Source organism: Egretta garzetta, unplaced genomic scaffold (genome assembly GCF_000687185.1).
Source record: "Egretta garzetta isolate BGI_Z169 unplaced genomic scaffold, ASM68718v1 scaffold96, whole genome shotgun sequence".
NCBI classification, from domain to species: Eukaryota; Metazoa; Chordata; class Aves; order Pelecaniformes; family Ardeidae; genus Egretta; species Egretta garzetta.
The window spans coordinates 1,461,133-1,476,790 of record NW_009259965.1 but is presented as its reverse complement, the minus strand read 5'-3'; the positions used below and the strand labels follow the sequence as shown (position 1 = coordinate 1,476,790).

At 39.7% G+C, this 15,658-nt stretch overlaps 1 protein-coding gene across 1 annotated transcript in view; it reads left to right on the top strand.

Moving 5' to 3' along the window:
• Nucleotides 1-15,658, top strand: part of CPNE4 (copine 4) — a 190,139-nt gene that overhangs the window by 130,949 nt on the left and 43,532 nt on the right. The window contains exons 7-9 of the mRNA XM_009640179.2: nt 2,063-2,161; nt 10,873-10,959; nt 11,573-11,632. Coding sequence (XP_009638474.1) covers nt 2,063-2,161; nt 10,873-10,959; nt 11,573-11,632 — 246 coding nt within the window. The remainder of the gene's footprint in view (nt 1-2,062; nt 2,162-10,872; nt 10,960-11,572; nt 11,633-15,658) is intronic.

Sequence of the window (15,658 nt, the reverse complement as noted above, 5' to 3'; positions counted from 1 at the left end):
CCTTTGTACCTCCACTGCCCATCTTCTATATGGATCGGAGAAATTCCCCTTGCATCGAACTAAATCTCTTCCTGGGGCTAAATGAAACAGCATTGAAAGTTCAAAGGAAAGCTAGAGTCATTATTAAATAAAAAAAGGAACATAAATTATAATGTGGGTGGTGGTATACTCTCTGGAGGAGTTCTGGGCATGAATATAGTGAAACCACCACCTGTGTTGCTTCTACAAAGGCAAAAAAGGTTCCTGGGCACTTAACAGCATAATAAATTCAGGTAACTGGCTTAGGTGAAGAGATCAAATCTCTTCCTACCTGCTTCAAGTCAGTGGAGCTCACATGGACAAACATTTGTGTGAAAGAAACTCTTTATTAACTTCTGGCTGTGGTGGGAGGATGTTAGGTGATGCATGCCCATTAAGGCTGACTTTGTGAGAGACCCTGCCTGTAGCAGGTTCAGTTGTTTTAGATAGTCTTTCTCCTGAAGCTTTTTATGTCCATTTGCTCTCACTTAAAGCATTCAGTCATTTTGCCCATATCTCAAGCTTTCTATAGAGTCTTTCCCCCTACCCTCAAAGTGAATTTACAAACCACTGGTTTGGTGGTCTAGTGAAAAGGGATTGGCCACGGTGCTCACATACCAGCTTTGACTGGATTATTCAGACTGGTTAGAAAGTGTTGCTGGTAGAGATGGAAGCCTGTTTCAATAAAATGCTTTTCTGGAAATATTTAACACTCAAGATCCAGCCAAGATCCAGTGATTTCTATTCCCTTCTGGGTGAACTCAAAGTGCGCCTTTGGACCAAGCAAAATTCAAATGGCTTGAGGACTCTCTGAGGAGCTCTTCTTCTTGTGTTGTCTGACCACCAGTGCTGGGTTAAAAGCACTGAGCCTCACTGAGACAAAGTAGCCTGATAAAACCCACTGTTGTTAAGCCTGGTACCCCACTATTTCTGCCCCACCACCCCCAGTTATGTTTCATTCCTGCCTTTCTCAGCAAGGAGCTCCTCTACTACTTCCACTAGTCCAGTCCTCACCCCACACCCATGCACAGACCTAGCAGACCCTGGCCCTCAGGAGGGAGTCAAAGTTACCCTCAAAGCCATCTCATAACCAAATGTCAGTGCACTCCTCACATGACTGTGCAGATGGCTTTGAGGCATTTCTGCTTTAAAAAAAATAAGAAAAAGAGACATTTTATAGCGGGACATTTTCAGTAAAGACCTCCTGATTCTGTCAGTGTATGTGAGCTTTATCTAGGAACACCATGAGGCTGAATTTGGGATTTTGTTCTTTAAAGTTGTGAGCCCCTTTGTTGTCGTTGGGCCAGTTTTAAAAATAATATTTAGCAAAGCATGTAGTTATTGCTATGCTCTTCAGTCTTGGCTAGCTGAATTGTATTTAGCAATGTCTGTACAATTAAATTCTCACAGCCAAAACTCATTGAGATATTCATGTTTATGCATGCATTTAGGAATGACTACCGGTGAGGTTTGGTTTGAATAGTCACTGTTGAGCAACACGGGGGAACAGCCAAGATATAGGCACCAAACACTGACATGTATAAATTCAAAACCATTTCAGAAAATTATCTCTGTAACTATTGTCTCACCTTCACTGACTGTAAAAATGAGAATGGTAATGTTTGCCCACGGCAACTAGTGTTTTGAATATTAATTTATATTTGTAAAGCACTTCAATGAGGTAAGTTACTCTTAATTCAGGACACCATATGACCATGAACATGCAAATAACATAATGCTGTATTTTTACACCTACCAAAAAGGTAGAGTCAAGGAATCCTTTCTTTCTAAAATACATGAATTTGCTTTCATCAGCCAACTCTGTAACACACAGCTGACAGCAGCAAGCTATGTTGAGATTCCTCTTGACATTTCATTTTGATTTGGACAAGAATATGTTTTTAATATGTCTTGTGATTTCCTTCTAGATAAAACATTCCACCCAATGCATATTATAATTTCTCCTGTGTTATTTTTCAATAAAACCTGTTTATTTTCTGAAGAAAAATGTGCTCTTTTGTTCTTTTCCCCTTTGCCTCCCCAGTGCATAGTTTGGGACTGGGATTCCAACGGAAAGCATGACTTCATTGGAGAATTTAGCTCAACTTTCAAGGAAATGCGAGGAGCTATGGAAGGAAGACAGGTAAGTGGAAACCACCTAAGTAAACTCAATATATGAGCTTTGTAGAGCAGCATTCCTCAGACAATCCGGTAATAAAGCAAGTGACACTGCCTCATCGTCTCTCAGAAGCTAGTTGCTGTGTTGATCTTTCCCATAGGTTTTACTGTTATCTGGACACAATAATCTGAAAATGCGAAAAGCAGCCTTTCCTGTACTTCCATGGCTGAAACACTTAGGGTCTTTTTCTAGTTCACATTCTACAGCCGTTTCTTTCTGCTAAGATTTATTTCCTTTGAGCCCAAGCACATGGTTTCTATGAGGTGCGATGCCCAGTCTGGGTACTCAAAGCATTTCCCTACTGGCTTGAAGGCCTTTACTGGGTGAGGGTCATGCTCCATCTTTCTCCATTTCTCATGTGCTGCGTTCATTGCTGCCAGCTCTAACTTGAACCCATCATGATGAAACTAATCTGTTTCCTAAAAGTCTTATGAATTACAGTCCTAAGAGAAAATGAAGTTGTTAGCTTGTTAATAATTTAACTTCTTTATGTCAGCCTGATCTTTTCAAATTGAAGTTGATGGTAATTATTAAATATGATAAATGATTTGGCACATCTAATTCCAGAAATTGTCATTTCCTATTATTACTTACTCCTGAAGGTGTTAGTTTTGATAAATACTCTGACCAGGAGTTAAAAATATTGACTTTCTAATCTGCTGATAATTTGTATTCACTACTTCATGGTGATCTCAAAACCAAACACAAATGCCTAATAAGCTTTATTTGGGCTTTAAGTTCTGTTTATAATGTGTTAATGGAAAGCTAACATAGAGTCAAAAAGTGTTTAATAAATGGTAAGCAGTCAGGCTGTTCCACAGGTCAAGAATTTTTTATGATTCTTCTAGGTATTTTCTACTGATGTTCTTAGAACAACCTAGAGTTTAGGAAATGTTGCTCATGTGTGTAAAATATTGTTAATATTTATCAGTCATATATTAACCCATTATAAATATCTTATGAACAGAACCTGAGTGTAAACAAAACCCTGTTTTGTTCTCTCAAATTAAGACAGAGAATCAGAACTTAAACCAAACTGCATTTGAGTGGAAATAAATCCTACCTAAAGGGGTAAACAGATTCCAGGGTGAATAACATTAACAAGGCCAGTGATGTGACAACACTCCAATGTTGTACAGAAGTACCTGTGACTAGGGAAGAGACTGTGTGAGAATGGTAAAGCGTGTGTATTTCCAATGTAAATGTCTTCAAAAGAGCATCACAGTCCTTCCCCAACAGACAACTTGTTGGCCAAGCCAAGAGACTTCCAGTCTGGAGTGCCAGGAATGGCTGTGAAGGATAAACTATATATTCTTTATTATGAGGGAGCAACAGTGTGCTCTTTTCATCCTCAGCTAGCGAAAAGGATGGTTACTCTTTCAGAGGCACAAGAAGTTAGTACAGCCATTTGTCAATTCTTGTTCTAGGTTGACACTGCAGCATCAGAGTGCCATCCAGGAATGTTTTAATGTTGCACAATGCTTTAAGTGCCTGAACCTTTGCCTTGCTAAGGGCCTGCCATTTGCCATCCGGTTGGCTGCCTTTCACCTGTAACATTGCAATCTGCTTTTCACTGCAGAAGTGCAGCTTTTCTCCTCCACACACCTAAGGTGGTGTGGCATTATTTCTTTCTTGTTCTCATTCTGTTGTTACTGTGCAGTTATTTTGTGGGCTTGTGCCTGCAAAACCCGATGCTGTTGTTATAGCCAGGTCTCATGGGACCCAATTGCCACCAATGTGAGAATCAGTCCTTCTCCCCCCTCCTCTTTTCTAATCCTTGTTTTGTAGTCTATTCTAGAGGAAAACAAGATTTAGTGGATAAGATAATAGGCGATAGTCATTTAAGTGGCTAATAAATATTGTCACTTGGCTGGAGTCAGAGAGAAATTTGCCTTTCCCTTTCTCTCTCTCTCTCTGTCCCTCCTTCCCTCATCCTATCTCCTTTTTGTCTATTCTTCAGAAATAATTATTGCTGCTAAAGCTACGCCATTAGCTATGGACCCCATAAGTACATCTTAGTGCATAGTTTATCTCAACATCCTTTGTGCAACATTAAATAATGTGATTGGGATTTGTCAGGTTTTTCTTTAGTTTTATTCTCCTCAAAGAAAAAGCATTTACAATGGGGTGTTTACTTTGAATAAAGGGGGGTTAGTAAACCTTAAGGGAATGGCAGAGGAGGAGGAAGGTGTTTTGCCTTCAAGTGGATGTGTTGCTAGATATTTCTAATAAGGAGGGCAACATCAGAGAAATGTAATTATACATGGGTGAGGAGATGAGTAGGTTAGACATAGTCCTTCATTCCTAGAAGAGACTTTTTCATAGCCTCAGACCAGAAAATGTTCTGTTTTCCATGTAGTACTCCTTTCAGTCAGAATAACACTGCCAGCTACATCCTTCAGCCCGTGGTGTTAAGCATTTTTTAACACAACATCACAACAGTGAGTGTTGAAGATGAGGGCCAAAACCTGGAATTTCATCTCAGATGCAGTGTGAAGAGCAGAACTCAGGTCTGACACCCCTGTTTGAGTTGCTAGGAGACACACTGAAAGTTTATTCTGGTTATATTTTCTTTTGTAGTAGATTTTATGGCCAGCTACAGTACATTGTTATAGTTCTGTCAAAAGATAATTAAAAGATAATCAAAACACCCTAGTGATTGTCAACTGGGGTTTTTCACTTGCCCAGGCAACTGGAGAGTATAGAAGGGAACATTTATCATTGAGGGGGGATCCAGGAACTCTCCTTAAGTACCAGCTGCAAATCTGTGCAGTGTTAAAGGAGGCTACACCAGTGGCATGGCTCTCCCTCTCTGCCCATCAGCAACGTCTGCATTAGTTGGTATCAGCTCCACAAGTTGTCATAAAAGCATTAAGCAATAAGGGTGGGAGTAGCACGGTAGTTTGTGCTGGTGAGCAGGAATAACTGTGTCATCTGTGAACTACTAGTACTTCTCACCATTTCATCAGCTCACCTCATCTCTGGAGGAGTTGACAAGGATCTTGAAGTTGCCTCTTAATCATATATAGTTCGTTCTTCAGAAAGCACAGAGTATTCTGTCCTATTCTTCAACCTCCCCCTCTCAACTGCTACAGAACCCCCGGAGATGGTCAGAATGGATGTGTCACCTACTTACTTAAAGAAGGTGATGGTGCTTCTAAGACTGTTCCAGTTCCATCCCTGGGCTGGATGCTGATTATCCCAAGTTTTGAGTGTCAGCCTCTGGATCAGATGAGCTTATATTTGCCTTCCTGGCTTGCCTCCACTGTGAGATTTCTTGGGACTTTGTGTTTGAGACCGGGCATCATTTAGATAAAAGTTGTGAATCTAAGCACTGGCAGCTTGCTAGTGGTTGAACCAGTAGTGTGTGAAGGAAAGAGAGATTTCTTCTCTGAATGACTGATCACCCTTTTTGATCAGGAATGGCGCGAGTAGTTTATGAATTTCTTTCCTAAATGCGGCGGGTGCTGGGTGAGATTCACAAGTCTTGAATGATGACTCCTTCAGAGTGATAGTTGCTCCTCGATGACTGGAAGGACTGAATTTGGGGAAAGTTTGTTGGTCTTTGGTTGGTGGTACAGGTGAAACCAATTCATGCTGTTTAAGAAGACTTCCTGATCATGAACAACCTCAGGATAATAGCTTGGTGTGTGTTTCTGTTCTATAATAACTACCTTGTTGTCACAGACTGTATATTCTGCCACCTACCCTGTTTTCATACTGAGCACCAATAAAAAATGGCACAAAGGCATCCTGTTGTTCCAATACATATCTGAAGCAGACATTTCTAAACCTTCTATTTAACACTTTTCACCATTCCAAAATTCGTCATTTACTCCTTCACTGTAATCTTGACACAAGAAAGCACAGTAAGAACAAGTCCATCCCTACTTGTGAGGGGTTTTTTTTTAATGAAATACTAGTAAATACTTTGAGTTTATTATACGCTTAGGATTTGTTCCAAATATGTGTATAATATGTATTTTTAATATTTGTGTACAGTGGCAGTTTTATAAGGTGTTCTAATATTAATCTGTCAAACATTTGAAAACAAGATTAGAAAAGGTTGACAGAAATTTAAGGACTATTAAAGCTTTTCATAGTTGAAAGGAGAAATCCTCCACTAATTAGAAAAAAGTCTTTCTTTTTTTTTTTTTTTTTTAAATGGAGGCAATAAAACCAGAGGGATTTGGGGGAAAAAAAGTCATAGAAACATAAACCACCTGGATCCCCATGCAGCACGGGAGTTACGTAAGGGAAAAATCTGTTCTCATATTACATAAAAATGGGCACATGTGTGTACACACATACAGAGGGAAAGGGGAGGAAGAAACTCTACTGCACTTACCGCCGCCACCAACATTCCCACAAGTTCGGGGTGTCTTTAGGGGAGTGAGGAGGGCTGCTGAGGTGCACAAGACTGGATAGGGTCCTGAGGGGATTGGAGCTGGGTTCCCCCATTTCTCCAGATATCTGACTATGATCCTAACTCAGGGCCTTTGCATCAGATAGCTCTTCAAATAGGTGAGCATGAATGAGACCTTTAAGCCTTTGGTAATGGGTCAAGGAGTTTATTGACACCAGTGGGCAATTCCATGTCTAGTTTTATCAGGAGGCAGGCGGGTTCATCCAGTTTTTCCAGTCCACGCCTGCGTCATTGGGCAACCAGGGGTGCAGCCTCAGGGGGCCTTGGCTGGGGCAACAAGAAACGCTTTGATTTTCACTTCGTTCCCCAGGTGTGAGTTTCCAGAGGAAACCTCTGATAGTGATTAAAACCAGCTCTTCTCCCATAGTGGATGTCTTTCTGGGACAGAAAAAAATCCCCAAACCATTCTGTCCTCTTGCCTTGCCGGCAGGAGGAGTTGCAGTTCACTTAAAAGTGACTTGCTTTTCCTGAGACATTAGAAAGGGATAATGCAGAATATAACGCTGCCTGCTATCGACTGGGTTTTTTCACCCTCTCCATTAGACCGTGATGCCTCCTTTGTCATTTACAAACTATGCAATTTGTTGCAGCAGCTGTACATGAAGGAGCAAGAGAGAAACAAAAGAAATGCAGGGGAGGCAAGAGAACATGTTAATGATAACCCAAGCTTTGCCGCAGCTCTCCAGCCTTTTCCTCACAGGACTACCCCATGTCTTGGTGTGCAAGCAGTGTCCCAGAGAAAGCAACTGCTCTGTATCATGGTTTCTTCTGCCTTAGTGTACATGAAACTCTCCTGACATCTTAATTTCTTTCTTTGAATAGCTTGTGCTATTGGTACCCACATACTGTTGAAATTTTGGTTCTACAATGGTTGCCTGCACTTAATCACCTCCACTTCCCTTTGCTGGTGTGTGGCATGGGTGGTTGCACCATTTGCTCTTCTCTTCTGAAGGTTTGGTGAGAGAAGGGGTAAGGATGTTTGGGAAGGCAGAGAGTAACATCTTCCACTGTGGGATCCGTGTCTCCTCATTAAAGCAGGGAGAGGATTAGGACTTTACAAGTGTCAGCGTTAGTTTGCTGACTTTCATTGAAGAATAACTGGATGGAATTTGTTTTACATTCAGAAATTCTCCACACGGTGGTTTAAATTTCAGGGTATGAAAGAAACACCAAAGCAGTATAGTCTGGGGGTTCATTACCAATATTTGCAACAGTACTTACATTAAATTAGCAGGAGATAGTTAAAACCAGGTTGCTTTCTGTTTCAGATTCACAAGGGAATGCGCTTGCATAGCTCAGAGCTACCAGGCATTCGGAGAAAATGCAAAGTGACTTTCAACATGATGAATCCAAACTTCACGATGTTTACCGTTAGTGTCAGATTGCAGACTCTTGCATTAGTTTCCTCTCAACTGAAAAGTTAATTTAAGAGACAAAAATGAATCAATAAAAAACAATGTCAGGTACCAAATCAATACTGGGAATGTAGGAACAGACTGAAAATTGAGCTTGGCCTCACAGTGCAAGCAAAATATTTGAAAATTGTTTCTCGTTACTACTTACCTGCTTAGAGCTGTATTCTGAACTCTGTTCCCTTTAGAAGAGCTGGAGATATGACAAGGCCTGTACAGACAATTTCCTTCAAATGATACTTGTCACATCTTCAGCTCGAACTGTGGGAATTGCCAAGGTCAGAACTGGATCTTGGTGGGTAAGTGGAGACTCTTATGTAAAACAGTCTTATTGGGTGTTTAAGCCTATGATTTAGGAAAGGACTTCTTCCCCCCTCCTCTCGTATTCCCTTCCCTTCTTTATACTAGCGCATCAACAGATTTAATAGGTGCAAAATTCTTTCTGTTTTCCTACTTTCTAGGAATTTTCTAGTCTGTTCTTTCCTCTGCTTTATTAGCCACATCAGCCACTAACGTTAGTGACTTGCACATGGAATATTTTAAATAGCTTTACATAGTTGCTGAGAATTGTTATCTGTACATCTCAAAATGCATTGCAAAGGTAGGCGAACATTCCTAGTTGCATTTTACAGTTAGCACAGAGAAGCTGAGAGGCTGCCCACAGGCACAGATTTTTGTCCCTTAAAGTAATGTTTTATAGAATCATAGAATCATTTAGGTTGGAAAAGACCTTTAAGATCAAGTCCAACTGTTTTATGCCACTTTGGTCCTTATATAGTGTAAACTTCTTCCAGAAAGCAATTACATGAACATAATTTTTATCAGGCTTAAATAATCATTTGCCCAAGGAGAGGAATTATGTGCATAGTGTAAGGGTTCATATAGATCAGGCCTTGTTTAAACACACACATTGAAAAGTGTTCATGTTGGAGGATGATAAAATTAAGCAAGTGCACCTTGGACATTCAGGAGAAAGCAATGAGGTCTCTCCAGTGTAGTTCAGTGTCAAAGGGAGGAACACAAATCCTGACTCCTATTTTTTCTCTCTGTTCTATATATTACAGTTTCTTTATAATATACAGACAGCACAATTTCTCTGTCAGAATGCTTCCAATAAGTTTGGAGACAACTGTATGCTAAACCATTTTGCGAGACCTCAATGTATCAAGATGCAAGTGGGCAGTGCTTTTGCCTCGCTGTCAGATTGCTTTCCCAAATATGAGCTTATTGCACTCTGGCATTGTGTCACAGAGCGCTCTCTTTGCTTGGAGAGAAGGGCTTTTATTTCTTAAGCCTGACTGCTTCTCTTGAGTAGAGAAAAAATGTTTATGGAGGATTTCCCCTGAACATGTGGGCCTGCGTCTGCCTGTCTTCTCAGTTGGAAAATTCATTTCACAAGACAAATAATTGAGCTGTAGGCTAACTGGGAGAGCAAGCAGATGTGCTTCCTGCAGTTGGAACATTTTTTTGTCTTTTCCCATTCTTCACTGTCACCTGTCTCCAGTAACAGTGATGAAAATACTCCTCCTCCCTTGTGCAGAAAAGGTCTCATATTGCTCCAAAGCCATATGTTTTGCCATCCCTTTTTTGACATTTGGCAAAATCTCTAAGTTTGAAATACTTCAGAGACATCCAAATAATTGCTGTTAGGCAATAGTTTGGAGCTTGATGAAATAGCTGGGGCTGTTCATAACGTAAAAATGATTTTACATGCTCAAACACTTTGCTCAGGCAGATCCTATATGAAGGTCTTCACTATAGACAAAGTATTGTAACACCTAAGACAGAGGTTTCATTTCAAAATGTCATAATAGAGATTTTTGCATAATAGAACATCCCAGTTCCCTTTGGAGATATATTCTTTATGTTATCCAAAATAACATTAGCAGCTTACACGTTTTCTCCCAGCACTTGAAAACAACGCCCTGAAAGAAAACCTTATGTAACAGCACATTACCTATACAAATCTCAGTTTACAAATGCCATGTGCATGTACATGTACAAATATGTATTTCAGTCCTGCAGTAAGAGGCATGAATAATATGTAGTCATTAGAGGTCAGGGTCTGAAAGCTTGGCCTTGTCAATCTGCCTGAAACCAGAGGAGGGCAGAACATTTGAAGTAGATATCAGCAAGATTCTGGGAGATGTTATGATGGGAACAAGACAATGTATTTCAGTAATAAGGTATTTTGCTGTAACATCAACTATTTGTAAGTAAAACTAATCAGAACATTTTCAAAAAAGCATTTTAATATATTCTTAGGGATAATTTTCAAATATAGTCATAATTAACTGCATCTTTGTGCACTTTTCAGTGATTTTCTTAACTTTTTATTTTACTATCAGACTTAAAGGAGAAACTGTTCCTCTCTTTCAAGAGAGAGCGAGACAATCTCTCTAATCATGAGATTAATACAAAACACCAGTGTTACTGCGTAGGCAGTTTTGTAGTTGATACAATGCATCGGGTTGCTCCCTCCAGTATTTTCATTTGTATCAAGTTCCCTCTTTTTTTCTCCTCTTAAATGATCTCAAAAGATTCTCAGTCTTGCTTATGTAACACCTGAACCTACAAGACTAGAAGACGACAGCACACAAATCTGTCTATCGCTCTCAGTGCCTTGTACACACACATATGTTTGAAGACAGGTGTTTGCCCTGGGCCTTTTTCTATTAAGATCATTCTCTGCATAGTTAATGGTTTTAATTTTTTCTTCTGTGTGCACCATTATTTTGTAGGATTTATTCAACTGTGAAATCAGACACTGCCATTTTTGTTAGTTACTCAATTTGTACATAAATTTTCCTTCAAGCAGTGACTGCTGTTTTTCACAGGTACAGTGGGAATGCATTAACCCCAAATACAAAGCAAAGAAGAAGAATTACAAGAACTCAGGCATCGTCATCCTTAACCAGTGCAAGGTAAATACATGTTTTGCTCTTTGACTTTTCTTTACTAAGCTCTCAGCAATATATTTTAATGGAGTGTTTAATGATGTTTGGAAATGTAGACAACAAAGTGGAACTGCCTGTGGAATAGCAATGGAAACTGATCCACTACAAAAAGTAAAGGACAGGACTTGAATCCCAAAAGTCAGCTGACTGTCCCCAATTCTCCTTTTTCATTTCTCTTGCCTTATCCCTGCTGTTGAGCAATGGAGTAGGCAGTACTGAACTCTTACTCCTGCAGGCTTGCCAGTTGGCCTTTCATGTGTTTCCTTTCTAATCCTTCCACCATTTCTGTAAAATTGCTCCTGTTCTCCTAAACCAATAGCAAAATTTCCACTGATTTCCCACTAAGGAGGAGCAGAGCTTGGTTCTGCTTTTAATGTGAATTTTCTTTTCTGTAGTTTTAGAATTTTGATATTTTCTCCATTTACATTTTTGTTTCTGTCTCAATCTATATTTAACACTTTCTTCCTTTACCTTTTTTTCAGTTGGTCCCTTTCCTCCTTCCAATTTACTTTTTTCAGGCAGTTTGCTGATGTTTTAGCAGTACACAGCTAATTTGAATGTCTTGCTTTCTTGTCTGCAGATCCACAAGATGCATTCTTTCTTAGATTATATCATGGGAGGCTGCCAAATACAGTTTACAGTAAGTGTCTTACTTTTCTAACTTCTTTTAAAGAAAGGGATTTCCCTTAGATACTGATTCATTACTTTCACAGAGAAATTATTCTTACATGCTATTCCTTGGTAAATTATTAAGGTCTTCTTGCAAAATGTATTAAGCCCCAAAAATAAAACTATGCTAATGCAGTAAGATTTTTCTTGCACAGCAGTGACAGTCACGTTGCAAAAAGTAACAACAGCTTTCATACAGGGGTGAGAAGCTAAGCTGGTGTAGTCCCACCAGTTCCATCTGAGCTACACCCAGTCCCAAAAGCTAGGGTACTGAATGAGCCCCTGTGACAGTGCTGACTGGCCTTTGGCGTTTGAGCCTCAGTTTGTTCACAAGAATTTCAAATAAATTGCCTTGCTGAGACTGTGTCAGAGGGGGGTATTTCATCTCACCTGCCTTTAGCAGATGTTAGATGTCCTGTTCATCAATCCCATGGGCCAGTCTTCCTTTCCAGAATCAGTCCTCCATTAAAGCAAGATGTTTCCCCTCTAATGGTGCCATACAGAAAGTCACAGGCAGAGAGATAGTCCAGCCAGGGACCTCCCTCCATCACTCTGGCATAAATGCTAGGGTAAACACTGATGTTTTGTACCTCAGCCGTAACTACTAGCAGTAAGATGGCACTACAGCAGGACAAGGTTTTAACTCAGAGCGAATTCAGAAGCTCTTCAGTTCAAGGAACAGGAGATAAAATTATTTGTGGAGCTCTCCATAAACAGAAATACAATATTCTGCATTTCCAAATACTAATTTTTAGAAACATTTAATTCTGTGGGGGTTTGATCTTTTTTTTTCTTTTTTTTTTTTTTTTTTTTTTTTTTTTTTTTTTTTTTTTTTTTTTGTATTTTGAATCTTGGAAATAAAGTAAAGTAAAATAAAATAATATGTCAGTTTTTCCCACAGCACAGGAATACAGACTGTAGTTCAGTTCCGGTCTGATTTATGTGACTTCTAATTTCATGCCAGTTACAAGGATAAAATCTAATGCTTCAGGGCAATATTCTTCTTCTGGAGATCTTTTCTTTTCCTGTAGCACCCTGCCCTGTTTCTGCTCCCAGATATCAAGTGTCAGACATTGGATGCTACTGAAATGTTCCATTTCACTTTTTCCAGACAAGCCTTCATATTCCAAAAAGATTTTACAAAAACAAGATTTTTTTTTTGTCCCAACAGAAAGTTCTAGCAACAGCAGCAGCTCTAGACAGTAGTGGATTTTCTTCTTGTGTACAAATCAGCTTTTTGAGGTGTAAAACATGCACTTGGCCAGTACACCTCACAAACTCATTGGGTAACACCCAGAACTGAGGACCCTGTTTCAGATTTTGAAGGAAATACCTACTGTAGTGGGCAAAGATCTTTACAGTTGTCTTCTCTCAAGCAATCCTGTGTAATTACCTCTCTGCCTTGTCTGGCTTCTTCTTCTGTTACCCCCACATGCCTGCAAAGCCCATTTCTCCTCCAAATCTGAAACGCACCAATCCCTGAAAACCCCTTTAATTTCTCTTTCCTGACATTTCCCTCCTAAAAATATGACTGGCAGAACTCAATTATCAAATGCGTTCAAGTTCTTTAGTAGAAAGGCAGTATTGTCTTCAAGTAATATTTAAAAGCCCTTTCTAACCAGGGCAGGCAGGTGCTTAAGCATATGCAAAGCTTATATGCATATATGCAAAGTTAATATGCATTTCCCACAAGTCTAGCACAAGGACAGGAGCACTGTAACCATTAGAAAGTGTCTAGGGATATTTATGTTACTATATTACAGCTGTGCTTTTCAAACTCTTTTGGAATCCTCCTAAATGTTTTCCAATGGAAGAGCAAGTCCTTACACAGCACACTGAAGGGTCGTGGCAGTTTTCTCCCCTTTTATTTACTTCTTCCAGATTTCCTATTTAGTAAGCTGTGAACCACCCGTTTAAAACTGCTGTATTAAAATAGATTTTTGATATATCTGACTGATAGTATTGCTTCTACTATATTTTACTATTTTTATATTTTATTTTGCTGTACTGAAAGAAAGCCATTAATAATAGGAAACTTAAGTAAACTCATCTGCAAGGGTGGGCAGTGAGTACATCAAGGAAATGAAGGATCCATTTTACTGTGAACCAGAGAGATCCGTGAATTACTGCTGACCTCAATGGTAAATCCACCAGCTAAAGAACTGTGTAAACTCATCACTGTCAGTTTTCCGTCTACGTGGACTCAGGGGAAGCTGTTGAGGATGTCTCTGTGCCTATAGCTCTGGTCATGCCTAACCTAGTGGTTCTACTTAAAGACAGTCACAAGCTGTCCGTCTGCTTATTTTACTTCCTCCTGCCTCAGTTGCACTGGTCCCCAGTGCTGATAGCACAGACCAGTTGTGAGATGGGTTGCTGTTTCCAGAAATGTATCAGAGGTTCTCCAGTGGGCACTGAAGCAAAAGGGTGCAGCCTACAGGGGAGATATACAATGCTCCCTTGCTTTCTGCACACATCATATAATCTTCTTTTCACATAGTCCTAATCTGGTTAATTCAGACCACTGAAATAGAGGAGGCCTATTCCTTCCACCTTCCCAGATTTCCATTTCTTCTAACTGGAATGGATCTGGAATTCTTTGAAACTCTCCTGGTACATGTTTTGTTGTTGTTGTCGTCTTAACATTAATGACATTTGTATTGAGTTCATGCTGTTTACAGGCAGTACGATACAACTGTGATTTGAAAGGGCACTTGCTGAGGGAGGGAAACTGGGATGCTAAGCATACATTTGATAACAAAAAGCTGTGGTATGATGTACCTGCTAATTTAAGGCACTAATGAAGGCTTTGGTAACATCATGCTGTGTGTTCTTGGGATGCTTTGTACATCTATTGTAGGAAAGTGGTTTGTAGTAGAAAGAATGTCTCTGAAAAACGAAAGTAAACTTTTCCTTCACTTTAAAACTGTTTATTATGAAGCTTTCATCTATAGAGATCAATAGTGCTGATTCCAGTTTGCTACTTTTATGCACTGCTTATTGCAAAACGCTGTATCTCTTATCAGACCGTGTTCCCTCCTGCAGAAGAAACGTTCAGAAGTTGTCAGTGCAAATGGGTCTGTAGTCAGAAGACATTTTCATCACTTTAGGAAATACAGCAGAAAGGATGTGTAACATGCATAAAAGGAACTGTAATAGAAAGATATATTGGACAGATTCTCTCTTAGGCAGGTCATGGTATTGGACAGGCTGATTCGTTGCTGATGGATCTAGCAGGAGGTCCAAGCTGTGTAGGATGTTTTCAGTGCAATGAAAATCACCCTTTCAACAAGGCTGAGGAAAAAAAAAAACGTACTAAGAGTGTAGTTATTGCTATGCTCTGTTCTTATTTAGCTGTGGGAAGATGTCTGGTACATTTAAACTGATATGTTTAAAGATACACTGATAAAAATCAAATGTACACACTGTAAGAAAGGTTCCTACTTGCTGCCCACAAGATTAGCTCAGTTGTGATATTAGCCTAGCTTCTGTGACACGTTAGTTTTACAAATCCTTATCTTACTTATTTGCACAAGACATTGGTACGGCCGGGTAACGCTAAAAGAGCAGAGCTCTGCATTGTTATTTTGGAATTGTGGCAAATAAAAGTCCTTCCCTTGGGAATCAAACAGAGATTTGGATCAAAGTCGAGTACAGTCCATCCAAGTACCAATATTCATAAAGGCTTCATCATAGGAAAATAGGATATTTTTGCTTATAAGCAGATCTCTACTACAAGGACCATTTCCAAAATGGAAGCTGGTTCTGGGCAGGGTTTTTTTCTTTTCCAAATTCTAGCCACAGACTTTTCTTCAAGCTCATGAAACCCACTACTTACTCCTACACTGTGCTCTTCTTTTCAGGTAAAAAGCCTCTAGGTGTGGCTAACAGACACAAAGGAAAATTTGTCCAGTTCTGTCTGGTGTGTCACTTCAGCCTCATTAATGTCTGTTTTGGGGTTATCAGTAAAAACACCCACTCTTAACAATTTTACAGGAAT